This window comes from Drosophila obscura, unplaced genomic scaffold (assembly GCF_018151105.1).
Source record: "Drosophila obscura isolate BZ-5 IFL unplaced genomic scaffold, ASM1815110v1 contig_74, whole genome shotgun sequence".
Classification (NCBI taxonomy): domain Eukaryota; kingdom Metazoa; phylum Arthropoda; class Insecta; order Diptera; family Drosophilidae; genus Drosophila; species Drosophila obscura.
This window is the reverse complement of record NW_024542866.1, coordinates 447,127-466,033: the sequence shown is the minus strand read 5'-3', so window position 1 is coordinate 466,033 and position 18,907 is coordinate 447,127. Positions and strand designations below refer to the sequence as shown.

At 41.5% G+C, this 18,907-nt stretch overlaps 1 protein-coding gene across 5 annotated transcripts in view; it reads right to left on the bottom strand.

Annotated features, from left to right (window-relative positions):
• LOC111075299 (neuronal acetylcholine receptor subunit alpha-7) overlaps nt 1–18,907 on the bottom strand; it is a 161,042-nt gene that overhangs the window by 101,505 nt on the left and 40,630 nt on the right. For all 5 annotated transcript variants that reach the window (XM_041595670.1, XM_041595671.1, XM_041595673.1 and 2 more), the window contains one exon: nt 6,583–6,722. In XM_041595670.1, the coding sequence (XP_041451604.1) occupies nt 6,583–6,722 (140 nt within the window). The remainder of the gene's footprint in view (nt 1–6,582; nt 6,723–18,907) is intronic.

The window sequence follows — 18,907 nt, the reverse complement described above, 5'->3', positions numbered from 1 at the left end:
ATATTATTTGCTTCGAGTGATTACACTTCTCAACAAAATTGAACTTTTTATTTACGATGTGAACCAAAATTACTTTTTTTGATAGATTTCGGGAAATACAAATTTTTGTAGTACTTAATTTTTTTTTATGGTGTAATTTTTTTTTTAAGAATTTTTAAAATCTGGTATTTTTTTCAGAGGTAGTGCTTCTATTTTTCACATAGCTTAAGTATTTTATATCTGGTTGCATAGAACTTTGCAGTTCTGAAAAGCTGACAAATGCAGCTTAAAATCCGACCCAGACACTTTGTATCTGCAGCTTATTGCCTGAAAAGCTTTCAAATTCAAATTTCATCATTTTTTGCGGTATTTTTTTTTTTCGAAATTTTGACTTTAAAAACTCGGGAAAAGTTGAAAGAAAAATAATTTTTGGCCAACATTTTTAGATAGTCGCATTAATTAGGCGTCGTTTAAGGTATTTTTCATTAAAATCTATGGATAAACAGTGGAGCTAAAATTCGTTAACCAAACCTCAAAAGTGAAAAAATAGACAAAAAATACTTTTTGGAATGTTGCGGGCCCAACTGCCAATTGGAAACAAAGCAAACGAAAGGGGGTTGAATTTTTGGTAAAAAGTATTTTTTGTCTATTTTTTCACTTTTGATGTTTGGTTAACGGTATGAGCAATACCTTAAACGAGCTTAGCTAATGCGTCTATCTAAAACTAAAGATGCATGTCAAGAATTATTTTTTTTTCGACTTTACTCGAGTTTTTAAAGTCAAAATTCGTAAAAAAAAAATTTCCGCAAAAAATTATGAAATTTGAATTTGAAAGCTTAATATCTTCCAGGCGTTAAGCTTCAGATACAAAGTTTCTGGGAACGATTTATAGGTGCACTGAGCACCTTTTTAGAACTGCTAAGTTCTATGCAACCAGACGTAAGATACTTAAGTTATGTGAAGAAAAAAAGCATTAATTTCAGGTAAAATTATTTTTTAGTTGTTTTGGTCAAACGGCTCCAAATTGACCGTTTATCCATAGATTCTAATGAGCAATAGCTTAAACGACGCCCATTTAATGCGTCTATCTAAAATGTTGGCCAAGAGATATTTTTTTCGACTTTTCCCGAGTTTTTAAAATCAACATTTCGAAAAATAATACCGCAAAAAATGATGAAATTTGAATTTGAAAGCTTAATATCGTCCAGGCGTTAGGCTGCAGATACAAAAGGTTTGGGTCGGATTTATAGCTGCGTTTGTTAGCTTTTCAGAACTGCAAAGTTCTATGCAACAAGATATAAGATACTAAAGTTATGTGAAAAATAGAAGCACTACCTCTAAAAAAACCAAGAAAAAAAATACCAGATTTTAAAAATTCCTTAAAAAAAATGACAACATAAAAAAAATAATAAAGTACTACAACAATTTTTAAATCCCGAAATCTATCAGAAAAAGTCATTTTGGTTCACAGCTTAAATCAAAAGTTCAATGTTGTCGAGTAGTGTTATAAGCACTTGAGTCTATTTGACTGATCGATAAAATATCAATTTTTTCAAGGTTTAAAAACAAAATAAAATATTAAAAAACGAGAAGGAACGTGTGAGTCGCTTTTGGGGACGCGACTCTACTTATACCCGTACCCAGTCAGCATATACATTTTGGAGCAAATGATTTTTTAGAATTTTAGAATTAAAAAAAATTTTATATTTTACATTTTTTTGCTACAACTCTAATCTACGTCTACATCTACAATGTATATTTTACATCTAACACGTAGATTATAGATGTACCATTCATATTCTACATCTCCTCCGCTAGGGGTTACTCGCGCACTGAACGCGGCAGAGTGCGCGAGCGAGAAAGATAATCAGTACCGTGTTTCATTCAGGGGGAGACGGGGGAAGCAACTGAAAATGAATTTCTTCATTCTGGCTATATTTATGATCCGATCTGATTCAGATCCCCTACAAAAGACCCTACAAATCTGTGGCATGCACAATTTTAAAGATACGATAAAACTCAGTATCGTAGAGAATGACCATATCTACCAGATTGCCGAGTCTGAATCAGATCGGATTATAATTACAGCCAGAATGAAGAAATTAATTTTCAGTTGCTTCCCCCGCCTCCTTCAGCTAGAGACACGCTACTCATTCTCTTTCTCGCTCGCACACTCTGCCGCGTTTTGGCGGCTTGGCCAATGTACGCTCTATCTGTCGTTTAGTATAACTCTTTATTTCTTAATATTTTATTACAATGTCTTGTCGCGTGTCGTCGTAGTTGCTGAAGCTGCTAACTTGTCGAGAGTCCGTTGCTGGAGCTGCCATCTCGTCTCGAGGCTGTTGCTGGCCCTGCCAGAGGGCCGCGATCCGGGTTGCCACAGCGGTATGTACGCGAGCGCTCTCTAGAGGAGGAGTTGTAGAATCTAAATGGTACATGTAGCTTTGCCGCTGCACCACCGTCCGTATTTGTTTTCGTAAGTTTTGCAGTACCTTAATTTCGTTTTCATTAGATTTCTTTAAAAATTGTGCTGCTGGCATACATTTTTTTCTTCCTCTTTACGCATCTTGTTGTGTTATAGAATCTTTGCCGCCACCAACAGAATCACTTGATCGCACACACTGGGAGCGGGACCAGACACGTTCTTGATAGGCAACTATCGATATAAATCTGTGGATTCCGCTCGTGTTGCTGGATACACACTCCAGGAATACGTAAACGAAACATTCCTGTCACAGTTTTTTTTATATGGAGTGTGACAGGAATTTTTCGATTCCGCAGGGCTAGATACTATGCTTAACAATCAATTAAGAACTGGCACGGACTTGGCCACGTGCTTTAGCTCGACATCAGCTGTTTAGCTTTGAGCTTTTAGAGCTTTCTAGTCGAGCTTTTTTCGAAGCTTGGTTGAAAACTCTGATAGCAGCGCTTTTGGTTCGTGTCTCCGCTAAGGCTTAGTGTCAGAGAGAACCGGTAGAGGGAGCCAGAGCATGGTGGTGGACACGGAGGCCGACGCCAGCGACGCTAGCCTGGCTAGTGTTGGGGCGAGCTCGTCGTCGAGTGTCCCCGCCCGTAGGCGGGGTCGGCCACCGCCAACAGCGCCGCCGCCACCACTGCTGCCACTACCACTGTCGCCGCGCCCACCGCTGCCAATACCACTGCTGCCACCGCCGCTACCGTCACCGCTGCCACATGCCAGGCAACTGACATTGCTGCGGCTGGATTTTCGGCTGTTGCTGCGGAGATATCGTCCATTAGGATGAGCGTTAGCGAGGCAGTCCTCAATGGAGGCATGACCCCGGAGGCCGCCATGGCAGTCTTCGTCGCTACCAATAGGTACGACGAGCTGGTTATGGCTCTGGCTGGGGACAAGGTGCGCCTGGAGGAGAGGGCACGTATGCCGCCTCCACAGAGTCCCGCTGCCGCTGCCCACGCTGCCACCACCGCTGTTCCCACCGCTGCGTATGCGGCAGCCTTCCCAGGCTTGCCGGCACCGAGCGCTGTCGCCCCACCGATCGCGAGGCCGCGCGAAACCTGGTCGGCTCTTATTAAGAGCACGAACCCGGAGGAGACGGGGAAGCAACTAGTGGAGCGAGTGAGGAAGGACGTTGTGCCCAAACTCGGAGTCCGAGTGCACGAGGTTCGTGAGCTGAAGAGCGGAGGAGCGATCATTCGCACGCCTTCGTTCAGTGAGCTCAAGAAGGTAGTGGACAGCGCGAAGTTCCACGAAGCAGGACTGGAAGTGAGGAAGAGCCCGGAGACCAGGCCTCAGGTCGTGGTGTATGACGTCGACACGTCCATCACGCCTGAAGAGTTCATGGAGGAGCTCTTCACCAAGAACCTAGAGGATTCCATTTCCGCTGCGGAATTTAAAAAGACGGTTCACCTGGGCAGCAAACCCTGGTCGGTCACCGACGGCGCCACGGTCAACGTGATGCTGGAGGTCGATGCGAAGGCACAGGTGGTGTTACGCGATTGCGTATATATCAAGTGGTTCCGATGCCGCTGTCGTTCCCTGGTCAGGACCTACGCCTGCCACAGGTGTGTGGGTTTCGACCACAAGTTGTCCCAGTGCCGCCTAAAGGAGAACGTGTGCCACCGGTGCGGACAGCGCGGCCACAACGTTTCGAAGTGCCCCAACCCGGTGGACTGCCGAAACTGCCGCTTCAAGGGTTAGCACATTCCACGCTGTAAGCGGCATGCCCGATCTACGCAGCGGTATTGGCGAGGGTGCTCAGCTTCATGCAAGCTATTAGTGGCCGTGGCCGAGCGGCTGTGGTGGATCTTGGATCCATCATCCGCAACTCTGGCCATCTGTTCGCCTTGATCCAGGAGCCGTATGTCGATAGAGCAGGGCGGATTACTGGCCTTCCTTCGGGAATGCGAGTATTCCAGGACCGCCCCTTTCGTGACGGAAACCCGAAAGCTGCAATCATCGTCGATGAACCGGAAGCCATCTGCACGCCAATAGACCCCCTTACCACCGAACATGGAGTATGCGTCAGAGTGCAAGGAAGATTTGGCTCAATCATCCTATGCTCGGTATATTGCCAATTCAACACCGACTTGGCGCCGTACCTCAGGTACCTAGATGCGGTGCTGTTGCTGGCCAGTCGCACTCCCGTCATCTTTGGGCTCGACGCGAACGCAGTATCCCCAGCGTGGTTTAGCAAACTCTCCGAGCATGCAAGCTAACTATGCACGGGGTGAGCTGCTGTCTGAGTGTATTACCGAGAACCGAGCCGGCGTGCTCAACGAGGCCAGTCGGGTGATTAAATTCGATAACCGCAGAGCTCACAGCGACATTGATGTAACATTCGCCAATCAAGCTGCGACTATGTAGGCCACATACGCTTGGGAAGTGAGGGAATGGGATACGAGCGACCACAACATGATCCATGTTGAGGTGACGCGTGATCCGACCGACACAGTTGAGAGCATTGCTCCTGTGCCGTCCTGGAAGCTTTTCAATGCGCGCTGGCGATTGTTCAAGGAAGAGGTGGCAAGGGAGACATCCGAATTGCCGGAGGACATCGCCGAATCGCCGTTGGACAACCGACTGGCTGCACTGCGCTCTGTAGTGCACAGTGTGTGCGACAGAGTGCTGGGACGCAGCACGCCCAGAGCCGCGAGGAAAGTAGTTTGGTGGACTGCCGAGCTACATTCAAAACGCCGAGAGGTCAGGAGACTAAGGCGGCGGCTACAGGATGCTCGTCGGCACGTGTCCGACGCAGCAGAGCAACTTGTGGTTGCGTTGAGGATCTCCTCGGCCCAAAAAGAAGACCCTGCACATATAGCTCTTTAGAATGGCAAAAATGCTTACAACCAGATGTATGATACTAAAGTTGTAAAAAAATAGGCGTTAAAAGGCATAAAAAAACTCATTTTATTTAAATTCTTAAAAAATGTCATAAAGCCTTTTTAAAGCCCCAAATCTATCAAAAACGAGAAGGAACGTGTGAGTCGCTTCTGGGGACGCGACTCTACTTATACCCGTACTCAGTCAGTATATACATTTTTGAGCTTATGATTTTTTATTTATTAGAATTTAAAAATTAAAAAAAAAATTTTACATTTAACATTTTTTTGCTACATCTGTTATCTACATCTACAATGTATATTCCACATCTAACATGTAGATTGTACATGTACCATTTATATTCTACATCTCCTCCGCTAGGGGTTGCTCGCGCACTGAACGCAGCAGAGTGTGCGAGCGAGAAAGAGAATCAGTAGCGTCAGCAGCGCTGGAGAAAGAGAGGGAACCAACAGAAAATTAATTTCTTCATTCTGGCTATAATTATGATCTGATCTAGTTCAGATTCGGCAATCTGGTAGATATGGGCATTCTCTACGATACTGCGTTTTTAGTTTTATCGTATCTTTAAAAATGTGCCTGCCACAGATTTTCGTTCTTTGTGTGGGCGGAAGGGGGCGGGGCGAAATTTTGAAATACACTTGTAGCAGTGGGATATCACATGAGTGTGGAAACCAAATTTGGTGGCTCTAGCTCTTATAGTCTCTGAGATCTAGGCGCTCATCAAGACGGACAGACGGACGGACAGACAGACATGGCTATATCGACTCGGCTATTGATGCTGATCAAGAATATATATACTTTATGGGGTCGGAAACGTTTCCTTCTCTGCGTTACACACATCCCCTTTTACCACAAATCTAATATACCCCTTAACTCTTTTTTGAGTACGGGTATAAAAAGTTGGTTTGGTACGAAGCGGAAAAATTGTGTCGGGTAGTGTAATCGCAAGGTTATCGATCGGGAACCAGGGGGTTATGCCCTAGGACATTAGATGTAGCAAAAAAGTTTAGAATCTAAAATATTTTAAAATTCTACATAAAGTCGCCCACAAAAGCGACTCACAAAGTTCCTTCTCGTTTTTATTTAATTTTCATCCAACAAAAATGTGGAATATAAAGGGTGATATGGGGCGCCGTTTAACAACTTCGCCCCGTGCAAAAATTTTCCTTTACACGGGCTCTGGCTAGATATGTACTTATATATTTATGTATATGTAGGCAAAACCGAAACCGAAACTACATGGAACCCAATCTGACTCTATAATTTTTTAGCTTGGCACTTACCACATCGATTATTTGCATGAGCGTTAGTCCGAAACTCAACTGCAATGGATCTGATTCATTGACCACTGGCCGTTCCAAGCTGTTGTAGTTGTCCAGAAGGGCATGCAGCAAGCGCTTCTCGTGCGGGCCAGCAAAGCAAGCTATGGAAAAATTACAACAAAACGTATAAAATTGCGATGAAAAACCAGTTGGTACATTGGGAGTCGCGGCACACGTGATACTTGTTCCCGATACTTAGTTAGTATATGTGTAATCTTATCATTTATGCCATAAACGCCATTTTGAGTTTTAATGAATAATTTTTTATTTTGCAGCACAGGGCCGATTGAAGGATTTGCCGAGATATGCAACTAAAAAAGGCGGACCCGGATGGAACCGTTTTTAGACGATAACAATGAGTTTGGCTTAGTTTCGCTAAGTTTATAATATTTGTGGGATGTGTTTCAGTCAGAAACGTCCAGTGATGATCGGATTTGAAGTGGTTCTGCAATGCAGACGCCCTTTTCAAGACTCGCACAGAAAACAAAAGCCGATGATGGACGACACAATGATATACGAGCACAAGCACTAGAGCCAAGTAAGCAAACAACATTGGAGAGTTATGTTAACTTTAAGAGATCGATATACATCAGGGCTCGGCACGGCCATTATGATCAGTCGAGGTTCCTTGCGGGGAGGATAATGTGGTGTTTTTTTTTAAGTATGAGTTTATTTAGATGTTTAGCTCCATAAATAACACCCATCACTTTTTATAATCGTTCGGTTATTGCCAAATCAGAATTTACATATTTTGTATGCCGCTTGGTGGGAATGACTTGTTTCTCGGGGTATAACTCTTAGCAAAGACTATACAATACAAAGATGTTGCACGAGGAGCAAATGCTCGTTCAATTTTCGTTTGACGTTTCATGGTACGGGTGCGCGGGGAATTTCTTCCATTCTCTTTTGAGCTAGCCTTTGCCTCTGCTTTCGGCTTCGTCAATGCCTCGGCCCGCGTCGAGTCGAGCGACAGAATACGCCAACAAAATATGAAGTCTGACGACGGGAATAGGTCCAGGGCCAGATTAGCATTTGCCGAGGGCCCCCATAGGGCTAACAGAAAAATTTGTTGAAAAAACAAAACTCCAAATAATGGATAAAAAATATAATAGCCACTGATAAACATACAAATTAATTAAACAAACATTAAATTTATAAGTTTTTATTTCAAATGAAAAGAGAAGGAACTGGCGTGAAATCCGTGATCCGGCCCTGAATAGGTCGATTTTGGTTTTAAACTTTAAAATTTAAAGTTGTTATTTGTGTGTACTGTGTATATTTACATTGGGGACTCAGGTGAAAAGAGGTGGCAAAATTAAAAAATATTTTATGAACGCTTTGAATAAAATAAATGTACACATCTAGTAGAACATTTTCCAGAGCTTTAGCGAATCTAATTTTAATTAAGGAGATATGAGCGGAGATAAAATCCTTTATTTTTATATGTTGTATTTATTTCCCACCCCCACCCACTCTGCCCATTCCTCATTTATGTTGCGCCAGGTCAGCTCAGGTCGCTACATCAGCCCTCAAAACAAAACGAAAAACCAATTCAAGCGGCGAAAAATTGTAGAACCCACACAAGCACAGAATGTGAGAATACATCGCACACACACATTTACGTAAACTGAAATCTCAAGCAAAGTCAGTTTCGGTAGCTAAAAATTATTCTATGCATACAATCATATATTTTGGAGTGTTACACGTACACAACACATACATGCTTGCTGTCCGTCGGCTCGTGTCACGTCATGAGCCGAACGCGGTCATTCCCAGAGCCGAACGCGGTCATTCCCAGAGCCGAACGCGGTCAGCCCCAGAGCCGAAGACCTGGGAACGTACGCTTCAAACTCAGCTGCGCCCCTTTCGTTGTATGAACTGGCACATCTATATACTGTATGGTTAGTGACAGTGCATACGACGCTGCCGGCCTCTGATGTAGAATCTAAATGGAACATGTACAATCTACATGTTAGATGTAGAATATACATTATAGATGTACATAGCAGATGTAGCAAAAAAAATGTAAAATGTTAATTTTTTTGTTTTAATTCTAAAATTCTAAAAAATCATAAGCTCTTAAATGTATATACTGACTGAGTACGGGTATAAATAGAGTCGCGTCCCCAGAAGCGACTCGCACTTTCCTTTTCGTTTTTATTAAAAATTGTACAAAGTTTCCTATCTGAAAGGAACTTTTATGTATCCGTAAATGGCAGTAGCTCCAAAATGAAATAGTACGAGCTGGGATTCCACAAGGCTCAGTGCTTGGTCCCATCCTGTATAACGTTTGCATTAGCGACATACCAATTCTTGCTGCACTCACTTAACTCAATGTCCAGTTTCCTTGCTAAATGGAAAATTAAACTGAATGCTAAACTGAAGCTCAGCCCAATGTTTCATGGGAATCTCATGGGAATGCTTGTTTAAATTCCTAGGGATCAATCTGGATAAAAACTATTGAAAAAACAAACAAGACCATCCGGATTTTGTACCCCTTTATAAATCGCTATTCTGACCTAAAAATAAAACTGCAAGAGATGTGGGACTCTATTTCAAAAGAACAATGCCAGAATTTATTAAAATCTATGCCAAAGCGTTGTAAATGCGTTGTAGAGGCCAAAGGAGATGTTACACAATATTAATATTAAAAAAAATTATGTTTTTAATCAAAACAGCTAATATTTAACGCACCGTACGAATAACACTAGTCAACACGATTTTTCCTCAAGGAACAAAACGAACTTTTTCTTAAAGATTTGGGGCTTAGAAATGGTTTGATGATATTTTTTTTTTTTCTATGGCAGAACTTTTTTTTGAAGAATTTTTGAAAACAGGTATTTTTTTTTAAGCTTTTTTCAGAGGTAGCGCTTGTTTTTTTCACATAGCTCTAGTATCTTACGTCTGGTTGTAAAGAACTTTGCTATTTTGAAAAGATAATTAAAACAGCTAGAAGTTAAGCCCAAACACTTTGTGATTACAGCTTACCGTCTGGGAAATAAAAGGCATTGAAATGCAAAAATGATGATTTTTGTGCGGTATTTTTTACGAAATTTTGACTTTAAAAACTCAGGAAAAGTCGAAAAAAACTTATATCCTGTGTCCTCTATTTTTTTGTTTATAGGTGCATTAATTTGGCGTCGTTTAAGGTATCGCTCATTAAAATCTATGGAGAGACTTTGGAGCTAAAATTCGTTAACCAAACCTAAAATATGGAAAAAATGAACAAAAAATACCTTTTGGAAGGTTGCGAGCTCAACTGCGTAGTATCGTAGAGAATGCCCATATCTACCAGATTGCCAAATCTAATTATAGCCAGAATGAAGAAATTAATTTTCTGTTGCTTCCCCTGCCACCCCTCCAGACGACGAAAACGCAACTAATTTTCCATCTCGCTCGCACACTCTGCCGCGTTCAGTGCGCGAGCAACCCCTAGCGGAGGATATGTAGAATATGAATGGTACATCTATAATCTACATGTTAGATGTAAAATATACATTGTAGATGTAGATAACAGATGTAGCAAAAAAATGTAACATGTAAAATTTTTTTTTTCTAAAATTCTTAAAAATCATAAGCTCAAAAATGTATATACTGACTGAGTACGGGTATAAGTAGAGTCGCGTCCCCAGAAGCGACTCACACGTTCCTTCTCGTTTTTATTATGGGGTTGGTCATCTAGCACTAATTAACGGATCTGTAAACGCGGTTAAATATTACATTTTTTTGCTACATCTGTTATCTACATCTAAAATGTATATTCTACATCTAACATATAGATTCTACTTCCTTTTTTTTATTACGGCATTATATTTATCGAATCTTCCCTATTAGAGACTAACGACAAGTATGCAAATCTTAACCTAATAATATTTATTTAATTAATTACACTTAATTACTTGGAGTACGTCCCTAGCTAAATATTATTGCTGGGTGGGGAGGTCTCTTCCCCGGAGTCGTGTATGGCTAGTGTGCCAAGTTAAAGACTGCGCAAGTCTATTAGGATGGGCTTGAAGCTTGGCCTGATACTTTGCTCTTATTTTGGCAATTTCATCTTTAACTGATCCTAGATTTAATAATCTTACTATCTTCGATTGAGCTCTCTAGATTATTTCTAAATTACTAACGCAAGCATTTTCCCATAGCTCGGAGCCGTATGTCCAGATGGGTTTGAGAACTACATTGTACAAGAGGACTTTGTACTCCAGTTTTAGTGGTGAACGGGTGTTTATTAGCCAATGTAGATTACTAGCTTTAAATTTAAGTAGATTTCTCTTCGCTTCGATATGTTTACGCCAAGTATGTCTTCTATCCAGATGAACACCAAGGTATGTTACTTCGGTGGTTTGTGGAATGTTGATATTGTTCAGACATAATGGAGGGCAAGTTTGTCTGTTTAACGTGAAGGTGACATGCTTGCCCTTTTGCTCTTTTACATGTATCCGCCAGTCTGCTAGCCATTTTTCTAAGGCCACGAGATGAGATGATAAGTGATCCGTGGCCCTTCTTGGGCACTTGGAGCGACTTAATATGGCAGTATCATCAGCAAATGTCGAAGTTGTCGTTAGGCTGTTTGTCGGTAGATCTGCTGTGAACATGATATACAGTGTCGGTCCAAGCACGCTGCCTTGCGGTACACCAGCTTCAATTGGATGATATTCAGAGAGGTAATCTTTGCATCGTACTGCGAAACTTCTTTGCTGTAGGTATGACTCCAATATTCCATGGATGTTCTGTGGAAGTAATATTTTGATTTTGTAGATTAAGCCAAACGCGGTCGAAAGCCTGGGCGACATCCAGAAAAACAGTGGAGCAATACTCTCGTCTTTCAAATACATTTCTTATCTCAGAGGTTATACGGTTTACTTGTTCAATGGTTCCATGTTTTTTCCAAATTGGTGCATCGGGATGGTGCTGTTTGAGCAGCTTTTCAAATATCTTTGATAGGCAAGGCAGAAGGCTGATAGGTCTATATGATGATGGCTTGGACTTGTCTTTTCCGGCTTAATGGATCATTGTGATGACTGATTTCCTCCATTCTTGAGGATAATAACCCTATATGATCATGCTGTTGAATATCAGAGTAAGGAAATACACTGCACAGCTCGGCAATTCTATGATCATTTAAGGGGAGATGAAATCGTGGCCCGGAGCTTTCTTTTGCTTTGAGATTTGGTCTTTAATGACCCTTGTGACTTCTCCTGATTGGAATATGATAGGCGGAGTAGCTTCGGGATTGTTGGTTGGTGGGAGCACAAAGCTATTTGTTGCTGGGTGTGGTTTGAAGACGTTTTCTAGATGGACGGAAAATGAATTTTCTCTTTGTTGCCGCGAGCCCACTCTTCTGTTTGTGTAGGCAAAGGTGATTCACTCTCGATATGTGGACATACGGCTGATGTAGCTTTCCACAGTGGGAATCGTTTCTAGTTGGGGAGAGGTGCTCCATATGGGATATTTTAGCTCGGTTTTTTTCATCTTCTAGGGCTCTGCGTAGTTGGTGGTTAGCTATTTTTAGCCGCTCTTTTGAGGCAGGTGATCTGTGTGCTTGCCACTCTCGGCGAAGCCTTCTTTTCAATGTGCCTAGAAATACGACTGCTGTTGGAAAGTTTATTAGGTGCTAATATTGGTGTTGAGTGTTTTGCCGCCAGTGACATTGAGGATACTAATGCTTCGACTGACCTATCAATGTCATCTTTACAATTAATGTTTGGGCAGCTATCAATATGAGAGCTTATGTACTTCCTGTATTTGAGCCAATCTGTTTTCCTAGAAGTTAGAAAGTGTGGGCGTTCCGAAAGCTGTGGATGGTCGTAAAGGTGAAGTAGAATGGGCGATTGATCCGATGATAGATCTGTTAAGTGATCTACATTAGTCTGAGCTTGCAGCACCCTTCGTGTAACTGCAAAATCAATCAAGTCGGGTTGCTTGTTTGGATCTGTGGGCCAATATGTGGGCTTGCCCGGAGAGATAAAGTCTAGCTTGTTTGGTGGGGTTATTATAGCGTTATACACTTGTCTTCCTTTCGGGTTGGTAAACCACAAATACAATATACTCCTTAACTCTTTTTTGAGTACGGGTATAAAAAAAAAATTTACATTTTTTTGCTACATCGGCTATCTACATCTACAATGTATATTCTACATCTAACATGTCGATTGTACATGTTCTATTTAGATTCTACATCTCCTCCGCTAGGGGTTGCTCGCGCACTGTCACTCTGTCAGGAGGGTGCGGAAGAACCAAAAAAAAATTAATTTCTTCATTCTGGCTATAATTATAATCCGATATAATTCAGATTCGGCAGTCTGGTAGATATAGGGATTCTATACGATAATGCGATTTTAGTTTTATCGTATCTTTAAAAATGTGCCTGCCACAGATTTTCGTTCTTTGTGTGGGCGGAAGGGGGCGGGGCGAAATTTTGAAATACACTTGTAGCAGTGGGATATCACATGAGTGTGGAAACCAAATTTGGTTGCCTTATCTCTTATAGTCTCTGAGATCTAGGCGCTCAACAAGACGGACAGACAGACAGACGGACAGACAGACATGGCTATATCGACTCGGCTATTGATGCTGATCAAAAATATATATACTTTATGGGGTCGGAAACGTGTCCTTCTCTGCGTTACACACATCCACTTTTACTACAAATCTAATATACCCCATAACTCTTTTTGAGTACGGGTATAAAAATAGAGGAGGTTCAACTAAATATTAATATAACAAATTTTGTATTTCCTAATAGTCGTGTTCTTAAACGCCATAAAAGAAATTTTGTTTTTCCTTACCCAAAATTTGTAATGAATTTTTTTGTATATATAAAAATTATATGAAGAAGTAAATTATTTTTGATTTAAGGATTCTTTCGAAAACAAGGACATTTGTGTTATAACTTTTGGAGTTTCCTTTATACCAAAAATTTTTTATCTAAAATAAATAAGTTTATTTTCTTTGAAAACATACCAAAACTTTCTAAAACAGAAAAAATCACTTTTTTTTAGTGTCTGAAAAAACTCTCCATTAGATAAGTGGATAAGTGTATTTATTTTATTCAAAGCGCTCATCAAATTCTTGACTTTTGCCACGTCTTTTCGGCTGAGGTCCTACAGTGCGACAATGACTTGACTTCCCATCCCGAGTTAGTTCTTGTTTACTGGACATTTCGACGGTTCATGGATTAGTTCACCGCGTTCTTGGGGTTCGGTTAATTCAGGGTCAATTGCCCTGCCGGCAGTCTCGTGAAACGTACAGCCAGATAATTTTCATCAGTGACCGAAATTCGGTTGCCTAGCTCTTATAGTCTCTGAGATCTGAGATGAGGCGCCCATCAGTGCGGACGGGCGGACAGACAGCTATGGATATTCTACTATGGATACTAAGGAGATACATATGCATGTATATATTTACTGTGCTATCAGAAACTCTTTCTTTCGGGCTGTTGTTTTTTCCTAATAACTTTTGACCAATAAATAAATAAATAAATGAATAAATATTCGTAGCAGTCCCCTCCAGTCTTCCAAATCGAATTCCGCTTTGGAAGTCATAAAATGCAGCCCCTCCAGAAAGTTTCACCCTTAAAGTTGCATAGAATCACAAACACGGGTTGCGATTAAGGCCGAAACGAATCCGATGAGGGGGAGGGGATGTGCAGCTTACGGTGAGACTGGTTGGGAGTGGAGCGTGATTGAATGGAATAGTCTAGCATAGCCTGAATGTGTTTGCCTGTTATTAATTGCGCTTTTGCACTTCAACATTCTGTAGTGGTTACTGCCACTACACTCCCTCCCCATGCAGCACGTCTTGTAAATTGCCAAGTAATTTTCCAACTGTGTATATATGCAAATTACTTCTCCCACCAAAGGATTCGGGGCAAGACCCCAACTTATCGATAGCGAATGTCAGAACCGGAAGTCAAAAGCGGCCTGCCTGTCGCATAGACTCTAATAGGCTGTTTACAGCCGTGTAGGGATCTCGGTGAGGCCATTTCCCTAAATAACGGCCTGCATTATAGTTGTGAGGAATGTCGTGCTGTGGAAAACGACTTGCGTTTGTTCATGAGGCAGACGCGGAAAGGCTTCAAAGAGCTGATCGTAGGCTTTAAACAGCAATAAGATCGGCTCTTGGCCATGGACACTCAGTTCAGCAGTTTACAGCTGCTGGCTGAGTCTCCGAGGCGCAAGAAGTCTACTCCGCGGGACTTGCAAGAGCCGGCTGTTTCATGTTCGCCGGCAGCCGAAAAACTTACTCCGACCACTCCCTTAGTGCAGCATTTGATTACGTTTGCTATTCCAAGGGCAAAGATCGCTGCTGGTGATGCAGATTCGGGAGCCGAATGCGTCACTTCGGAGAGTATGCAGGTAGACATGTCTGTAGCGTCCGTGTCCGTCGAGTCCGCACCCAACTCCTTAATTATCCCATCAGTTTCGTTCCCACCAGCTAATAGATGCCCCAGGACCACCGGATACTGGCATCACAGGTACTAGGTCTGTGGTGCCAAAACCACTGGTGGGAGTCCCAACAAAGCGACAAGTTTTTGTCTCGCGGCTAGCCCCTGACCTCACATCCAATGATGTAACCGCTTTTTTACAAAGCAAAATAAAAGCCGTTGGCTTAAAGGTGGACAAATTTAACTTTTCTTACGCCAGGGAGATATCTTCCTTTAAGATAAGAGTCTCCCCGACTCAATTTGTCACCATTTGCTCCGCCAAGTTTTGGCCGGAGAATTTGGTCGTCAAAGAGTGTAAGGCTAAGAAAAAGAATAAGCCCCCCATAACTCTTCCTAGTAGTCAGACCAGTGCTCCATCTTTACCCTCATCTTCCACCTCTACTTCCACCCATCCAAAAAACTAACTTCCTCTCTTTTAGTTACCTACCAGAATTCTAGAGGCTTGCGTAGTAAGCTCAGCACTCTTTTTCTTGAGAGTCTCGCATTCTCGTCCCATGTTATTGTGTTTACCGAGACCTGGTTAAAGCCGGACATCCTCAGTTCCGAAGTTTTGGCAGGTCGGTACACAATTTTTAGAAATGACCGTTCGTCTCGACGTGGAGGTGGGGTCCTCATTGCAGTGAACTCAAACTTCACGTCGGAATATTTCATGGTCCAGGTTCAACAAGACCTGGAATTCCTGTGCGTAAAACTGATTCTCCCAGGCTTTTCCATTTTCATTACTTGCTCGTATATTCCACCTTCCTCGGATATCTTAATATACGAGCAACACCTGTCCGCTTTACAAACTGTTTCTTCATCGCTATCAGATAAAGACCATATGATAGTTCTTGGAGATTTCAATTTGACAGGTACTGTTTGGTCTTAGGTAAACAAGTCTAATAACCTTGTACCCATGTCACGACATGACTTTATCGACGGCTTGCTAGACCTATCCCTGTCTCAAGTCAACCAAGTAAAATATTCCTCGGGTCGATTGCTTGGTCTGTGCGTTGTCACGGATCCGACCATAGCGTTGCTAACCCGGGCCCTTCCGCTCACTATACCTGAAGACTCCTACCATCCTACATTCGAAGTGTTGGTCGATATTGGGCATACTGTATTGGATCGAACGGGTAGGCTATCTGAACGTGTCCGCTGCTTTCGTAAAGCCGAGTTTACGAAGCTTAATAACCTCATTAGGGATTTTGATTGGTCCGCTCTGTACTTGTGCACTGACGTTATAAAAGCACAAACATTTTTATACCCGTACTCAAAAAAGAGTTAAGGGGTATATTAGATTTGTGGTAAAAGTGGATGTGTGTAACGCAGAGAAGGAAACGTTTCCGACCCCATAAAGTATATATATTCTTGATCAGCATCAATAGCCGAGTCGATCGAGCCATGTCTGTCTGTCCGTCTTGTTTGACGCCTGGATCTCAGAGACTATAAAAGCTAGAGGAACCAAATTTTGTTTCCAGACTCATGTGATTTCACACTGCTACAAGTGCATTTCAAAATTTCGCCCCGCCCCTTTTCACCCCCACAAAGGACGAAAATCTGTGGCAGCCACAATTTTAAAGATACGCTAAAACTAGAGAATGCCATAATCTACCAGACTGCCGAATCTGAATAAGATCGGATCATAATTATAGCCAGAATGAAGAAATTCATTTTCAGTTGCTTTTCCTGCCCCCTCCTGCCTACGACCGTGCTACTCATTTTCCTTTTCGCTAGCACACTCTGCCGAGTTCAGTGCGCGAGCAACCCCTAGCGGAGGAGATGTAGAATCTAAATGGTACATGTACAATCTACATGTTAGATGTAGAATATACATTGTATATGCAGCAAAAAAAATGTAAAATGTAAAATTTTATTTTTTAATTCTAAAATTCTAAAAAATCATAAGATCAAAAATGTATATACTGACTGAGTACGGGTATAAGTAGAGTCACGTCCCCAGAAGCGACTCACACGTTCCTTCTCGTTTTTACATAGGTTAAGCATAGGGCCCTAGTGGTGGCAAAAAGTTTCGTCGGTCTCTGAATAATGTGCGTATATTCGATATATTCGATTGCTTTTGCGCTTAACAGCACATTTTTACAATTTTCTGCCTATCAGCGCAACTATCACCACTAATAACAACAAAAACTTTTAGATCAAAAATTTGATTTTGTCGGTCAAAATGTATGGTTGTGCTAAAAGGTGAAAATATACATAAAATCATTAAATAAAATACTTGAAACTGATTGTATTATTATCATACGGTATTTTTGGGACCCCCTGATGCCATTAGGACACTGCTGGAGACAAACTTCGATGGTTTTCATAATTTGAAGAAGAACTCAAACAAACTACAAAGAACTGTCTGAAAATAATAAATAAATATGAGAATCAATTCTCTTTCGTCTATTTTCTTGTCGTCTTGCATAATTCTGTTGATTTCTCAAAATTTGTTTTTCTTTCCTTGTCATTAAGCACCCAAATCAAAATTCAAGACGCACGTCTGCCAATGTAAACGCCTTTTCTGCTTCATTGCGTCTATTTTATATCGATAGCAGACGCGCCCAGTGTAAAAAGGTTATTAAACTCTTGAACCGCCCGTTCGGGACTCAAAACGCAAATGAGTATTTCAATTGATACAATGCTCACACAATCTTTGACAGCATCAAATGCTACTCTATATTTTACATTATTGTTACTGAAAGACCAAACACGAGCAGCCTTTACCTTGCGCAGTTTTTTCGATTTAGAGATTTTGAGAACGCTCTAAATTAATTTGCAAACATGGACAAAGTTGGTCATCGTTATTTGATTCAATACTTTCATTTGAAAGGTCTTAGCCCAACCAAAATTAAAAATTAAAATTAAATTCTTCTCCGCTTACAACAATAAAATATTGGGTGGCAGAGTTTAAGCGAGGTCGTTCGAGCTGGGAAGATGCACATCGTAATGGGCCACCAAATGAGGTGACCACATCAGAAATGATGGTAAAAATTAAAAAATATGTACTGGATGATCGGCGATTGAAAGTTCTTGAGTTAAATGAATGTGTAGGCATTTACAAAAAGAGCTGTAAATTGCATATTGACCGAAAAATTATACATGAAAAAGTTTTCCGCAAGATTGCGACCAAAAACGCACTTGTGAGACAACTTCGAGGGAGTTTTTGGCGTTGTTTAACCAAAACAAGGACGAGTTTTTGTACTCTTTCGTGACCTTGGATAAGCCGTAGATCGACGACAACACACCAGAGACCAAAGCAGTCAAAACGGTTAGTTTCTCAGGGAGATTCTGGGACAAACAAGGTGAAGGTGGCTTTTTTAAGCCAATAAAGTCATGGCGACCATTTTTTGAATGAACGCGGTATTAATAACATTAATTAACTTCAACGAGAAGGAACGTGTAAGTCGCTTCTTGGGACGCGGCTGACACGTTCCTTCTCGTTTAGTTCGAAATTGTTGTAATTTTTTAAAATCTTTCTTCGTTAGCTATGTGTAAAAGCTTAAAACGTTTTGGAATAGATGTGCTAGCGGCAGCGAAATGATGGGACCAGTTTATTTAGAAAAATTAATGATTTTGAATTAAAGGCAAAAATTTTTTGTCTGATATTGGATATGGAGGAGTAGCGGTTTGGATCCTTGAGGAAAAAAAAAGTTCGATTTTGTCGAGTAGTGTTATTTGACACCCTATACATATGTATGTGGTATATAATAGACTAGGGGGCAAGCTCCCTGGGCACTCGCTTCGCCAGCCCACAGCTCTGCTGTGCTGCTAACTACGTTTTTAATAACATTACACGGATGATAGTATCAAAAGAAACAAAAACGAGAAGGAACGTGTGAGTCGCTCTACTTA